The 15,968-nt window shown below is 40.8% G+C and overlaps 1 protein-coding gene and 1 long non-coding RNA gene across 3 annotated transcripts in view; both read left to right on the forward strand.

Moving 5' to 3' along the window:
- The window catches only part of LOC146308381 (uncharacterized), a 115,954-nt gene that overhangs the window by 51,621 nt on the left and 48,365 nt on the right, over positions 1-15,968 (forward strand). The window lies entirely within an intron of this gene.
- Positions 1,024-11,598, forward strand: gdnfa (glial cell derived neurotrophic factor a). Of its 2 annotated transcripts, none has more exons than XM_084745539.1 (3): positions 1,024-2,366; positions 3,656-3,889; positions 9,713-11,598. In XM_084745539.1, the coding sequence occupies exons 2-3, from the start codon at positions 3,682-3,684 to the stop codon at positions 10,270-10,272; spliced, it is 768 nt and encodes a 255-aa protein (XP_084601665.1). In that variant the 5' UTR covers positions 1,024-2,366; positions 3,656-3,681; the 3' UTR covers positions 10,273-11,598. The 2 variants fall into 2 exon arrangements, with proteins under 2 accessions (XP_084601665.1, XP_084601667.1); XM_084745541.1 differs by lacking the exon at positions 1,024-2,366 and adding an exon at positions 2,515-3,399.

The raw sequence follows: 15,968 nt of genomic DNA on the forward strand, positions 1-15,968 counted from the left end.
ACCTGACCTAAAATGTGACTTAAGTCAGTGTGAACAACTAAAACATGTCAAACATTATAAATTACACACAAAGTTACAAACAAACAGGAATGATTTGAATTCAGAGGGCTGTTTCATGACAAAAGCAACATTAGCGGCTGTCAGGTAACACAATGAAACCATGTGAGAACATGACGGAGAGGAATCCACACAATGAGGACTTGGCTCAGCACCATGCAGTTACTTAAAGAATGGGCAGGGCGCACATAAATGCTTGAAAGAAAAACATGTATTGACAAGAAGTTTCAGCCCATGAGCAAACAAATATGAGCTTTAATACCACTGAATAACAGATAAGTCAGTGTGGATTTAAAGTGTCAGTGCTGGGATTTCTGTCCCTTTATTGAACAGCCATCTTTAGCAGCATTTTACGTGTTAAATTAAAACCAGAAAGCCTCTTTGGAAAAGCAAGTGTTTAGTTGTTGGAAGGAGTGGGTCTCCTCTGGCCAATGTGAACACAAAATGACTTTTAATTCTTGGGTAACTGTAGAAACAAAAAAGTTGGCAAAACTTAACTTTATTGAGATTTTTGAGTTTTGAGCCGTCAGTTTTGCTGACCTGTAATCTTATGTTTGAGATAATTTACTTTTCTTCTTTAGATTAACTTTAATGTTTGAGTTTTATAAACACACAAAAAATGTATTTGAAAAAAATGAGTAAACTTGTTCAAGTTAAAGTAAATAATTGTTAATATTTTAATATTTTCAATGAAAACCATTTAATTTTCAGGCACCCAAATAATGACAATGACACGTTCACAGCTCTGACCAATTTTTGGAAAACTTTTTTTAAAAAAACTAAAAGATTCAAGTTTTTCTAAAGAAGAAAAGTGACTAACTAAAGATTTTAGGTCGTCAAAACTTTTCTGAGTTTGAGATCAGTTCATTTTTCAAGTTGGCTCAGAAATAAAATCTGTTGCAGTAAGTTGCCTTGAAATTTTGAGTCTCAACTGTTTTTTGTTTTTTTTTACAGTGCTGTGGAATTCAGTGTTTTGCAGAAGATGAAAGGCGGGTGTAGCTTGTAAATCATGAAGGGTGATGGAGAGACTCTCAGGTGCCACATCTTAGCTGGTTCAGTCCTTCTTTTGTGGTGTGTGCAGTGTTGCCCTGGGCTTATCTTGACAAGAAACTGTTTATTAAATGACCAGATCCTCCAAGGTGTGTGTGAGTTACATGTGTGATGAAATTGGAGTGGACTACACTGTAAATGCCATAACAAAACAAATCAGTGTCCACTGTGCCTTAAATGCTCCGCTCACTTATTTACAAATAGGTTCTAGTAAATAGCAAGTGAAGTGGCACTCTTAAATCTGAGATGTGTGTAGCCAAGAGACGCAACTTGACACCGCCGCGCAGAGCGCGGAGATCAGGTTAGAAACATGCATCGCAACAGAACATCTCCAAATCGCATTCCGCATACTGAAATCTAATCCGAGGACATCAGGATGTGTGACATAATCCCCAAGACATCTGAAAACTGCGCTCCTCCGAGCGGAGCGGGGCTGCAGGGGTGCTTTGGACAGATATGTGGACCTCTTTCTGTTACTCACTGTTTGCAGGGGTCTATAAAAGAGGGGCGGACACCAACTGCCCCAAACGTCAGAGCGCACTTAACTATAAATCTCTCCAAACTGCCCTGTGCGCCCGGCGCTGTGTTATGCGCAGACATCTGTCCCGCTTCAGTCCAGTATGAGGAGGACGCGTGTGGAAACTCTTCGAGCACACATAGAGACCATCTGATCGGGAGAAAATGGAGAATAAACACCCTCATCTGTGTTGTTTACCCTGTCAGGATAGTGTCAGATGTTGGAGATTATGAGAATTTAACGCAGCTGTGGATATAACGGCGCTGTAACGGTTTTATCAAGAGCTCGGTGCTCTTTGGGACACACACATTGTGCACCTTTTGACGCTGATGTCTTCATTGGACTCCTTTCAGTCGGAGATGGTGGAACTCTCTCGGATTTCCAACGTGGAAACGTAGCATCCAATTAATCAGCGACTGCAACTGAAGCCCAACTGTGAGGCGCAGCGGCACTCGCTCCGCTCTCTTCAACACCTACCTTTGGACTCGAAAGTGTGGAGAGACGCATGGTTTGGCCGGTGCGCTGGATCGGAGTATGAAAAACACCTGGTGCGGTATTTCAGCTGTTTTTCTATCGGCACACAAACCGAGTTTGAACTCGTCTGAAGGAAAATTTCGAATTGCGGCTGTTGAACGATTCATTCAGCTGATTCAGCCTGGGACACTCAATGAGTCGCGTTTTCTGTTTGGATTTTAACACCAACAGCCGAGCGAGTTTCAGGTCTGCATGGGCCATATTTAAGGTAAGTGAAGTTTGTATTTTTATCATTTCAGAGAGTACAATAAAATAAAATCTTCAGATTGCTTGCACGCAAAGGGCACACACGCTCCACGCTTTAAAAACAGTGGAAACGGCAAATCAAAATGAAAAATGCAAGTTGTGCATTTTTTAAGACAGTTGTTGGGTCTTTTGTACATTATGTTTAAGCACAGTATTTATCCATGCATAGCTGTTTAGGTTTACTGCAGACTCAACATGCCATTAGACAGAGTCACGTAAGCTTTGGGGATCGCCATCTGGCCAACTCACACCAGTATTTAGGCTATCGTTGCCAACACGCTTTGGTGCGTGCTTTAATCAACGCAGTTTTTGTGCGATGAGGCGCACCCTGCGAGCCTCATTACAAGTAGAAAGAGCTCGCCTGATATCACAACAACATGAATATATCATCCAATAATCCTGAAAGGTCAGTAGAGAATAAATAAGTAGCAGGCTGCTGGTTAATCACAAGTGTTTGCCATTTTAAACTACAGCACTTTTACGCACGAACTTACGCATTATGCTGTTCTTCTTTCACTATTTAAATTCTATATTTTATGGACATCCAGACATTTTAGTACAGTACAGGCATTTTTTTTAATTTGTATTAAATGTTTAATCAATGGGATTTTGCTTAGCTGTTCGAAACGCACCAGAAAGATAGTTTATAGTTGGGTCTCATTCCAGTGACTTCAAATATGGACGTTTTGAGTCGTTGAAGCTCATGTGCACAGTAAACTAATGAAAAAACAAGGAAATACAGGCAGAGACAGGGGGTCTCTGCAGATACAGCCCCTACCACTCACTTCCAATGGGTTATAAATGATGATTGAAAGGGATTATTTTATATGAATCTATACATTGTTTTGTTTTGTATTTCGGAAAATGTTGCATATCGTGCCTTTAATTTATGTGCCATTTTCTGGTAGGTTTACTATAACATTCCTCACTATGAGACAGAGACAAAGTGAAGATCAAAGCCTGTTGACATGATGACACACAGTTATTAATACAGAGTGAGTCACACTGTTTCAACTACTTTGCTGACTTCATTATAAACAAGAGTTGGCCTACATTCAGATTTGACTCAGAGTGTGTTCAGATTACTATTACTATTACTATTATTATTATCATTATTATTATTATTATTAGTAGTAGTAGTATTAGTATTATTATTAGTATTATTATTAGCATCATTATTATTATTATTATTTTATTCTTAGTTTCTAATCAGTTTTGTCTATTTCTAATGAAACATCCTTATTTTTGCAGCTTTCTTCATAGGAACTGAGTCTAAGATGAAGTTATGGGATGTTTTGGCCACGTGTTTGTTGCTCCTGAGCTCTGTTGCTACACGGCCCCTCTACCAAAACACTCAGCCAGCCAAGAGGACTTATTTCCCCAGCAGCAGCTACACTGATCCCGCGTCCCTGTCTGTGGAGGACGAAGAGCCAACGTTCCAGCGCCAAGACCACAACCTGCAGGAGATCTCGATGGAGGATCAATGTAAGGCCCACAGCATGTTTTGACAAGGTCTTTTGTGATGGGTAGCCACTGTGGTAGCCTGGTGAATGGCGAATAATTGGCCCACATGGGCCCATGTTATAGATCTGTGCTGCTTGTGCAAACTTCCACTAACCATTTAATCATGCAGGAAATGTGAGATCTGACATATCTTATCTATCTTTATCTATCTCGTGGTCAAGCTCATGTTGTAGGTGCATTTTAAGGCAAATTCAAACAATTGTTTTGATTGCCAAGTTATAGCCTTTCTTGACTAATAACACTTGAGAAACAGCATGTAACGTGATAGCCAGTGGGTTGAGCCTGCAGTGGAGAGTCCTACATTGATAAGGCTGTCAGACGGGCAGGTTATCAGACGGAAGATCTTAATTTGTGTTTTATTGCCGCCGTGGGTTACATCAGACTGATGTCAAAACAAGCCAACATCATGAATAGAAGCATGAACAGCTCTGATCTCGGAGGTCGCTCTCCACATTTCCCCTTCTCCCTTTTGTTTATGTTCACCTCTGCCTCCCTGAGACCCATGACCTTTACCCATCTGCCAAAAGTCAGAAATCATGGCATGTTTTAAAGATGGCAGTGTGAACCAGGGTCGCAAGAATTTCCAGAGGAGAGGCTGGACAATGCCGGAAAGTTTGATGCATCTAGTGAGAGTTCTGTGTTTATGTTCATTTTAACAGCGACAGTGGGCAGGAATTTATTTTGTTTGGATCAAAGTGACACTGTATCATCTTCACACAGAAGTAGACGCGGCCAAGAACTAGATAAGGAATGGAACATTTGGACAAATGTTTGTCCTGCCACCTCATATTCTGTTTGGACTGTGGTGACATCACTGATCTGCTTTGTAACCCAAGACCATTAACTATGCACTAATAGTGTAAACAATGCTGCAGCTCCAAGATGTGATGGGTCTTTTGGTTTGGACGTAATTACAAAGAAAAATTGTGTTTTTCCTTTTAAGACTAAAATCTGCAGGGAGCAGCTGCACTAGGAGATTGTAGCATTCAGTTAACAAATATACTAAAAGAAAACCAGTGTTGTATTTAATAATTTCTCTTCAAATTGACTGACTCATGACTTCACTTGGACTTGAGCCTTTTGACTTGAAAATACTTGATACCTTCTCCCAGGCCCAAAGATTCAAAACAATGTAATTTTAAAAGTGTGCAATGAATAATTTAATTTCTATTAATTTCCTGAACAAACTAGTGTCATAGTAGGACAACCCTTATGGTGCGTTCCATTTACCTCCAAGGTTGGAAGTTGGAGCTGAGAATGATGGCATACCTCAGTTGACTGCATTCCAGTACCACAAGTAGGGAAAAAACCTATTTGTGCTAGATAACAACTAATTACACAGAATTTTGCACATACAAACGCCACAGCCAGATGTCCACAGATATTAGTTGGACAGTACCATGTGTACGACATCAACTTTCACTACAGTTGATGTGTGGAGCAGCCATTTTGGAGTTTGAGAACAGAGTTGGTGAGGTTTGTCTGGCTTTTCACTTATGAACAGGTAACGCAGAAATTCTGACTTCCCATTTCAAAATGGAATGTGCATTAATTCCCCAGATTCACTTTGTTTTAACCAATCAAGTTGCAGGCAAGAGCCATGAAGAACTAAAGCATTACATTTGGTGGAAAGCACTTTATGACTTATTTAGGCTTGAAACTCAAAGTTTAGAACTTATCAGTTTTGACTGGTGACTTGACTTGGGACTTGAGTGTAAATACTTGAGACTTAATTGCGAACTGTAAAACAATGACTTGGTTCCACCTTTGTTATTTAATATTAAACAAGTAATATGTAACACTCTAGCATTCAAAAATGAGTGCTGCAGTCCAAATAGTGAGTTGTAGCCTCAGACTGTATATAAAAAAGAGTGAATCCCTGTTTAATACACAATATATGGTGAGAGCTGCAGGGACACTGACAAATCACATGATAAATTGTTTACAACTCAGTCAGTTGTCTGTCAAAGTAAAACTAAGCCTGTTATCCTGAAAACAAAAGCCCACTGCTCTGAAAATACACACTCTGGAGTTGGAGTTCACTGCCTGCGTTACTGCCTGCCAGACTCCATGAACGTATTCCTCAATTTAACCGTTCTAAACATTTACGCCTTCTAAAAGGTGATTTCTTACAACTCATAAACGGACACTTACTCATTCATTGACCATTCAGTATTAATTTGAAGTCTAATAAATATGAAAAGGACAAACAAAAACAGACGTCCCACACCTGTGTGGAAATTTTAAAGGCCATGCTGCTGTAGTGTTGTTGTCCAAGAAGCCAGTATTTCAACTAGTATGTTTTCTTAATCTCTGATGACATCACGGCTATTTTATGATTTAATACAAAAAATATCTTACATATTTCTCTGTTAACTCTACAAAATGATGGCACAATTTGCACCATGAATCATCCTGTTTGCCACCACCATCCAGCCTGTCAGCAGGTGCACAGTGTAGCCACCCCGCCTGTCAGCCGACATACAATAGGAGGTGTCTAAATCAAAGGGCAGGTGTGTCTAAACAGATTGGCCTGGGCTCACCTGATATTCAAGTTGGCGGCCCAATCAGCTGTAAAGTGCAGGCAGATCAGGTGGCTTGTGCGCTGCCAGAGGACCAGGTAAGAGAGGAGGGATAGGTGACACTGCAACAGAGAAGCCGCGTCAACCACAACACCACCTGCCAGACATCGCACACCACTGCCCTGACTTCTTGATGCACATACAACATGACGGCACACATGCGTACAGTCACACACACTCACAGATGCAAATAGGTAATGTAATTAGACCTGGACCAGTTGATTCATTTCAGAACAATATGTCTCCATGATCTTCATACATACCTCATCACTGCCAGACCTGCAGGCGTTGGAGTAGGATAGACGTTTCTCCATAATAGAATCAACATGTAGCTCAGGAGGGTCCAAGACTTTCAGTCACTTCTCCTCGCTCCTTGTGGCAGATGGTGGAGAGCTGTGCTGATGCATGTTTTGAGTTGTGCAGACTACAGTCCGCTTCATCTAAATGACTCAGAGCATATGATTTCCTTTTATTTGGCCTTTGAAGTCTCTGGATTCTAAAATTACACCCATGAAAGATTTAAGTGACTGAAAAAAAAAGCGTCTCTCTTGGTGGTGTAATCGGTCTGTTCCTACTGTATCAATTCAGGCAGTGGGTGTGTGAAAGCAAACCAGGTTAACAACCTTTAACGACTCGGGTTCTCAGGAGGTTGAAACCTAATGCAGGCAGCCTGCCAGCCATGTTATTCATTCAAAATCAAGTCGGCCCACATCCCATCATCACATATTTACACGTTTTCCTCTTCTCTGACAACGACCAACAGTTAACAAAATGGAACTGACAACACCCTCTGACCTTCAGCCTCCAACTCATCCCCCAACAGCCATCTTAGAAAGAGTTACAGCAGGGCACCTGCACGTCCATATGAACAACTTTGGACTGCTTTCTGCATTCCTCCGCCTGAGACTAATCTATAAATCAGCATGCACCATTTCTGATCCGCACATTTCTCAGTATTTATGGATGTTGTGTGCATTTGTGTCAGCACATATTGTTGGACACTTAACCATGTATGTGCTGGATGAACATAAATGTGTACAGTTAACAACAATGCAGAAATGGTATCTCAGTGTGTTTGGTTTGTTGAACTGATTTGGTTGTAGTGCAGTTATTCAATTCTGCATGTTATGTACATATCTGCATTTGTGCATTTAAAGGAATAGTTTGACATTTTGTGAAATATGCCTGTTGGCTTTCAGGTGGATAATTGGAGCTGTATGGAAGATCAATACCACTCTTATATCTGTCTGTTAAATATGGGGCTACAGCTAGCAGCCTGTTAGTTAGCTTAGCCAAGCCCTTAGTCCAAGGGGGTTCCAGGCAAGTACTCGGGAAGTTACTGCTTCAAGCTAAGGAATTGTCCAACACATATGGTGCGTTCCATTTGAAGTCGGAAGTCAGAATTTCATAGTTCTAAGTTGGAAATTTCAATTAGGATGCCCCCTGAAGTCAGATTTCTGACTTGGACGAACCTCTCCAACTCCGACTTTAAAATCCAATATAACTGCACTGTGCATCAATGATAGTGAAAACTTTTTATTAGCATTTCTGTTTCATTAAATCTGTCGTGCACACAGTACTTCCCAAGTTCTATCTGTTCATAAGTTGCTATGGTGATTGTATGCCCAAACCTACAACTAACAAAACCCCAAAGCTGCAACCAACATGCTAAAACCAGCAAGTACCTGGGATGCTAATAGTACGAACATCAACAACGCTAACAGCTGTTACCTTTTCTTTTGTAGTCATGTAGTCATTTCAATGCCAGGGCTGGCTTCCTGACAGCCATGTGTTCCATCAAAACAAGTCTCTCTATTTTGCCTGGGCTAAGTGCCATCCAAGACATTTGTGATTGGTTTAATAAATGCAAACTAGGCAGGTCGTTTTTTTCCCTATTGCAGAACGTGCATGTGTGGAACCAGACCTTTCTTCGGCTCTGAGTACTGTGGAGAGAGGTCTGGCTTTGCAGACCTAACAGGAGTGTGACAAAATCCCCTACTCTGACTTCAGACCTATGACGTAAATGGAACGCACCAACAATCCTCTGTAAAATGACCATTTTTAACATGTTAACCTGTTAATTAGTTATCTGTTGTTGGATTTTTTTTTTTCACTGTTTAACAGAGCTGGGCTAGTTGTTTCTCCCTCTTTCCAGTCTTTGTGCTGTGCAAAGCTAACTGGCCATTTCCTGTAGCAGACATGAGAGTGGTATTGATTTTCTCATTAACCCTCAGCAAGAAAATGAATAAGCACATTTCCTAAAATGTAATAAATTTGTGTACTTATAATTGTATACTTTGTTTTAATTTCATTCATTTATTATTTGTCTCATCCAATATGATATGATTTTGCACACCAGCATGAGAAAAAATTCTTATTTAGAAGCAAGCTCTGCTTGAAGGGCCAAAATAAAAAATGCACAGTTTTCCTCTTCCCATCTGCCTTCTCTCAAATACAGTGGAACTACATGTTACAAACATATATACATTTGAAGAAATCAACAGCAATGTCTCTTTCCACAAAAAATTACCCACTTACTCATGATAATTCACAGACCTTGTTGTGAACAGTTTCACATAGGAACTTATGCTCCTGACAGTGTAAGATGTAAATATTAATGGCGTCCTCCAAGCCTGACCTGTGACCTCTTACTGCACGCTTCATTCTGCGTGGTGATACAGTTGCCACATAGTTGAAAGGAAGTAGTTCCTACATGAAACTGCTCACAGCTGTAGATTATCCTGAGTAACCAGGTGATGATTTCTTTTCTCAGATGTATGTTTTTTGGCGCATTGAGCACAAGCTGAGTACTGTCCAGTTCCATTTTATTCAAGCGAAGGCAAACATGTCTATGGCTGATATCTCAAAAACTCGGCCACTCAAATCAAAACTATCTAGATGGACAAACAGCACTACAGGTAAGAGGAAATATATTTATTTTGAGGGTGAACTGTCCCTTTAAATTCCTGGTTGTGCAAAGCTTTGATGTAGTTGTATTATGTCTGATTTGTTTTTTTCCCCCCACTGGGATATTTAGGTTTTATTTTATCTGTTCACATCTTTGAAGGCAGTAAACTATTGATAACCATGTTGTAGTTTGTTGATGTGACATTTCAGCTGTTCTTTAATGTCCATATCAGTGATGAAATTATTATTTTAATAGCAGCTTTTTAAGTGAATCTGTTCCTTCTGTGTCCTCCAGATGACATGGCAGGTCCCTATCCAGAGCAGTTTGATGATGTAATGGATTTTATCGAGGCGACCATTGGCAGACTCCGGAGATCGTCAGAGCCCAGAGGGGGCTCCAGGGGACGGAGGGAGCAGAGACAGAGGGGAGCAGCAAACACAGGAGGCACAAGAGGCGAGGGGAGAGGACATAGTGATAGGAGGCGGAGTCGGGGGCGAGGGGGAAGTCGAGGCAGCAAAGGAGGGCGAGGCGACAAGGGGAGGGAGAGGATATCCGTACAGACTCGAGGCTGCTTGCTAAAGGAGGTCCACCTCAACGTGACAGACTTGGGGCTGGGCTACCAGACTAAAGAGGAACTGATCTTCCGGTACTGCAGCGGCCCCTGCGTGGAGGCGGAGACCAACTATGACAAGATCCTCAACAACCTCACACACAACAAGAAGCTGGACAAGGACACACCCTCACGCACCTGCTGTCGACCAATCGCTTTTGACGATGACTTATCTTTCTTGGACGACAATGTAGTGTATCACACGTTGAAAAAGCATTCGGCCAGGAAGTGTGGCTGTGTCTGAGGACATACCTGTGCTGCAAAGGGAGGGATCACTGTTGGAAACTGGCATACAAGGTCAAAGAGGGAGTGCATTTTCTCTCATTTTGTTAGTAGTCGACATGAGAGACACAGGTGAGTATATAAAGACCACCTCTGTGACCTAAAAGACGATGGAATAGCCCTCAAAAAGAAAAACTGTACATTTACCTTTGACAGTCCACGCTCTGTCCCTCCGAAACCCTGACCAGTATTTGACGAGTTAGTCAGACACATGCAGAAATGTATGAGGTGTGTACCACTTCGCAGAAGAAACTATACTGTTACACTTCCAGATTTGCTAACTGTGCCGTTTAAAAAGGTGAGAGTGAAGAAAACTTCTGAGTTGGCTTGTTTTTCTAGAAGAATTCATCAGTTTTTCCATAGCTGGCTCCTAAGACTTCAGCCGAACTCCGAGATTTGAGGAGTATATTCAGCTGCAGACTAAATCATTTCCACTGCTTTGTCTGGATGTTGACATTTACATTCAGAGCCAAGGGATGACGAATTCTACTACAGTTCAGCAAAGACTTTTTGGTGCAACGCATCTATATAAAATCCAATCATATATATATACATACATATATATATATATACACACGTGTGTGTAAAAGGTATATTTATTAAGATGGAATTAACTTATTGTTATTTATTTCAAACCATTTTATGAAAAATTGTCATAAATGTCAAAATTGTTTTTTATTTATTTAAAAGCTTTGTTTGTCCTGGATGGTGCCAAAGTGGAGCATTTTTCTCAAGCAAAGTCTAAAAAGGTGATCCATAACTGCTAAACACTCACATCCTAATAATGCTTATTCACTTCACTCAGATTCCAGGGTTTCTCAGTTCAGTCCAAAAGATCCATCGTTAGCTGTCAAGTTATGGGAGGGCAGAAAGACACGCAGAGGAGGGGACCAATAGAAGATTTTCAGTTGAATAGTTAATAAGTGTTTTGGAGCAAACGTGAGGGATGGCAGGGTAGATTTTATTAGGGAATATTTAACCTTGTTTTTCCCCGTGTGACCATGCTAAAACAGGAGGAACTGCTCAATCCTCACATCACCTGGGTATGAACTCTTAATCCAACTATCATATTTTTATACTGTGTTTACAAAGAGACAAATGACTCTGCTGCTGTTTCTTTTCAAGGCAATTGTCAAATTAATAATCCAGAATAGATTTAAAGTACCAGTGTGTAAGATTTAAAGGGATTTACTGACAGAGTGTGACAGAAATATATAATATCCATCAGTATGTTTTTATTAGTGTATAATAACCAGAAAATAAGAATCGTGTTTTTGTTTCCTTAAAATGAGTGCGTGGGTCCTCGTCCATGGAGTCGGCCATGTTGCACCGCCATGTTTCTACAGTAGCTCACAGAATGCTGCAGGGATTATGTATTTTTGGAGGCCAACCTGCGAGTTGCTATCATTCTGGTTCCCCCCTCAAAACGTCAGTAGGATTTTTTTCCACTGGATTTTGGGGTGGTGCAGAAAATAAGTTCTGTGGTGAACAGAAGTTTATAAGACTTACACATTTTGTTCTGCGAGATAATCTTCACAAACGAACGCCACCAGAGCACCAGAAGTAAAAAGCTAATGTTAGGCAAAAGAAATTACGCCATGGCAGTGTGATTCAACATCACCACCACTAAGTGAGTCGTGTTAAGCAAGATGCCAAATGAGACTCTGCAGTTTCATAATGCACTTGTTAGCAACTACCTTTTGAAGATACGTAAGCTTCAAAATTCAAGATGGGATATTTACAGATAGATTTTATGTTGCAGAGCAAAACGTGAAAGCTTGTGTTAACCACAGACCTTGTTTCAGGCAAATAACAAGAAAACCATAAAAAAAAAAACACTTGACTTCAAGGGAACCGGAAGTGCTAATGTGCTCTTCTGACTCATTACTGGGTTTTAGGACTCATTCCTGCAGCATTCTATAGAAGTGTCAGGATTCTCCAAATCCATAGTTCAATTTGATTTTCCATTTTATGATCACACTTCCATGTGATTTTTCAATTTGTATTTTTTTCTATTTTAGCACTGATGGCTATGCTATTGTTGCTATTGCTATTGAGTCAACAGATCAACGGATCAATGGTTTTATGCCGTGATAACTGTCATTTACATTTTCAAATTCTTGTCTATATGGTATCAAGTGTAATATAATGACCAGTAAGCTACGCTGTGTCGTCTTTAAAGTGTTGGGGGTTTTTTTCTCTTCAGACACCTGCCAGATGCAGCAAGTAGGCAGGGATGGAGAGAAAAACATACTGATAGAATCGCAGATGTTGGCTTTGATTTTGATTATTGAAATTGAAAGCTCATTTTGATTGATTTTTGATTTAATATCAAAATTGTGACACCCCCAGTAGCCCAGAACCAACAACACTTTTTTGGAAGTTTCATTGCAACTGTAGTTTCTCCTACACACTGGTCCTTTAATGTCACTCCAAATAGGGGCCAGCACATCTTTTAGTTAAGATCTCAAGTCAACATGAGAATAGTGGTCTCTCTGAGGATCTGTAGCTGCCATTGAGGAACCATCCTTTGAGTCACACAGTACAGAAGCTGCTAGAATGCCTGCCTATCAGCGTGCGTTACCTGAAACCTCACTCTGGCCTCGCACCAAGTCTGAGCAAAGGCTTTACAGTGGTTAGTGTCCCAATCGGCTTTAAAGTTCATAGGACTGCCTGTGTTTCTGTCTTGACTCTGATAGACAGGTCTTTCTCCCTGAAAAGGGATTTGAAAGTGATCCTCTACCATGAGTCTTAACCAAATATCCCCGTCGGCAAAGGCATTTTGTTCAAGGCAGTTAAAGGAAGATCTTGCTACTGTAGCGGCTGTCATCGCCGTCCGATGTAAATATCTCAAGACTAGACGTTTCGACAAAGGAATATGTTTTGGTCTTACAGAAGGAAGTCAATGGGTAGGCTCAACATGCTTTCTACACGCAATAACTTGTTCAAGTTTATTCCCAAACTACATGCAGATATACATCCAGGAAAACAGAAGGCTCTTAAAAAGCATGTTGGTGTGTTCGCCGAGACCCTGTGAGGGGATCGTTTTAAGTGGAACAAAGAGAGCCCTCGGGTAGGTCTTGATGTTAGCACGGATTAGGGACCAAGGTATCTGTGCCCACCCAGCAGCAAGCAAGCCAGCTTTACTGTGTAATCCCCCTGAACACAGAACAAATCCACTGCATCAAGCTGAATTTAGGCCAAACACTACACAGAGAGGAAAAAAAACTCAAGCTTTTATCACAGCATACCTCATCAATTGGATCATCTTCCCCTTTAACAACTGATTCGTGCGTAAGCCTTTCCAGATGAGAATGTGCAGTTAGGAGACTTCCCAGAAGCCTCGGAGCGCCTCGCTGCTCTTCGATACCATACATTAATGTGTACAAACTGTGACCACTCACCCTCTCATCTTCATGACTGTTTGCTCAACTGTTCCTTGGCGATTCGTCCTCTGGTTTTGATGCAAAGGTAAACAAAAGGTAAAGATGCGAAGGAATCCTCAGTGTTAGTATTTGAAGAAAGGATTGGATTTGTTTTCACTCCTTATTGTGTTGACACCTCTGTGAAAAAAAAACCTGTCATGTCGTCTCACTTGTTTTCGTGTTACAGAACCAAAGCTCTCGGCAAACTTTATTTTTGTACAATATTCATTTTATAACTTTTTACAGAATTAAACTTGTTTCTATCAAATGAGCATGTCTCCTGGTGTTCTGCCATGTACAATACTGCACCGGTGCCAGATGGTGCTAATTTGCCTGGGCTGTGTTTACACAAGCATCATGTAAAATTGAGGATGAAAATTTGGGTTAAATGGAGAATTGCGGGGATGGTTTGAGAGGTGGCCTCTTCGGTGTGGCGTCCCCTCCTGTTCTGCATTCCTGAACACTAGCTCAGGGTCGTACAGTAAACAAAATCTAGCCGTAAAGCGCCACTGAGCTGTAAATCAAGGCGCTCAAGAATGTTTCCACTGTGCAAAGAAGATATGTAAATGCCGATGAGAAAATGGCAGCAGTACAGACAGCAAGTTGTTAAACAGGAGCTCAAGGTGTGTATACAATGTATAACTGAAGTACTACAAGAGCTGTTGTCAAGTCTTTTGGGCCAAGTCAAAGTCAAGTATCTATTATTTTAATAGAAATGACAAGTCTTCATAAGGCCTCTGTATATATTGACTCAATTTATATTTTTAATCAAATTTGTTTAAATGCTGTTTTTTTCCTTCAGTGATGATTCCTGATAATTAAAGCTGGTTTCAGTAATTTTATATTGACAGTGGATCAAATGACCATGTGTACCTTAAAGGGGTTACTCATGGTGACCAACTTAAAGAGAATTATCACCCAACTCTGTGCTCTCCTTAACTCTACAGAGCTGTTCAGTGCTTTCCCTCAGCATCATTTCATGACGTAAGCAGCTGTTTTCAACTCTTAAAAACCCACTACACACTGTCCCATGTCAAAAGACGGACAGACAGAAAAAGTTGGCAACTAGCTAGGGAACATAGTTGAGCATTTAGCAGCGAATGAGCCAGATATTTTTCTCAAGAGCTGGTGGAGACCAAAATCAGAACTAAAGGAGAGTGAATATTGGACTTACATTCCCAGGTGACCAGAAACACAACTCCAAATGAGCGATAATGTTGGTCAATACCTCTTGAATGTGTAAATAAGCAACTGTTTGCTAACAAGTTTGCGATATCAACTTAAAAGGTGGTGATATGTTTATGTTGTGTTCACAACTGGTGTCCACTACACTCAATTGCCAAATATTGCAGGTTTAACCCTTTTTGCTGTACATCTTCAGTGGAAACCAATGGGCCTGTGACTGAGAGCCACAGACATGAGAGGGGAAATTAGATAATTGAAAAACAAACCAAATCCTTGGTTTTGGTCTTTTTCGTGGGATTTGTTGACAATATAGAATATCACCAGCCTTATCATTGAAGTGTGGCTCAAGTCCAGGTCTTAAGTCCACAAATCTGGGTCCTACTTGTTTACTCACGTCAAGATAAATGAGATGTTTTTCCTTCATGATATCTGCAGCCAACAGTAATTGATGGTTTCTTGTTAACAAACTTAAAGGTCAAGTCCCTCAAATAAAAACAAGTGTTTTCTTTGGCACTGCTTCTGGGGGTAGAAAGATGTTGCAATGAAAAGTAGCACATGACTAGTTCCTCAAACTTTTTATTGCTTTGAGCAACACAGAAACAGCCCTCACCTCCTCTGTTTTGGGGGGACTTCAGGTACTGGATGAACTGACCCTTTAACAGGCCCAGTATCTTAAAAAGCCTGTACCTGGAGGCTGTTTCAGCTCCACACAGCTTCCTCTTTTCCACGTGCCAACTGGTTCATCACAGTGCGATGGACTGAATCAAACAGCAGTCACACCTGACCTCCTGCTGCTGGCTGAGAGCTCTTCTTCTCAAGAGGAGCTTGACGTCAAACTGCCCCCCCATGAAGCCAATCTCCTCAACTCTCCATTTCAGTTGCTCTTTAAAACATCGCTCATTGTTTTTCTCCTTCCATATTTCTTTCTTGTCCTGGTATTCGTCTGTCTCATATTCATTTTATGGCCAGAGGAAGTTTGCCAGGACGCTGAGACATTCAGTTGTCTGCTTGTAACTTTGGTTGGCTTGGAATTTAAGATTTGCTCTAC

This window comes from Lutjanus erythropterus, chromosome 20 (genome assembly GCF_056507025.1).
Source record: "Lutjanus erythropterus isolate fLutEry1 chromosome 20, fLutEry1.hap2, whole genome shotgun sequence".
Lineage (NCBI taxonomy): Eukaryota > Metazoa > Chordata > Actinopteri > Lutjaniformes > Lutjanidae > Lutjanus > Lutjanus erythropterus.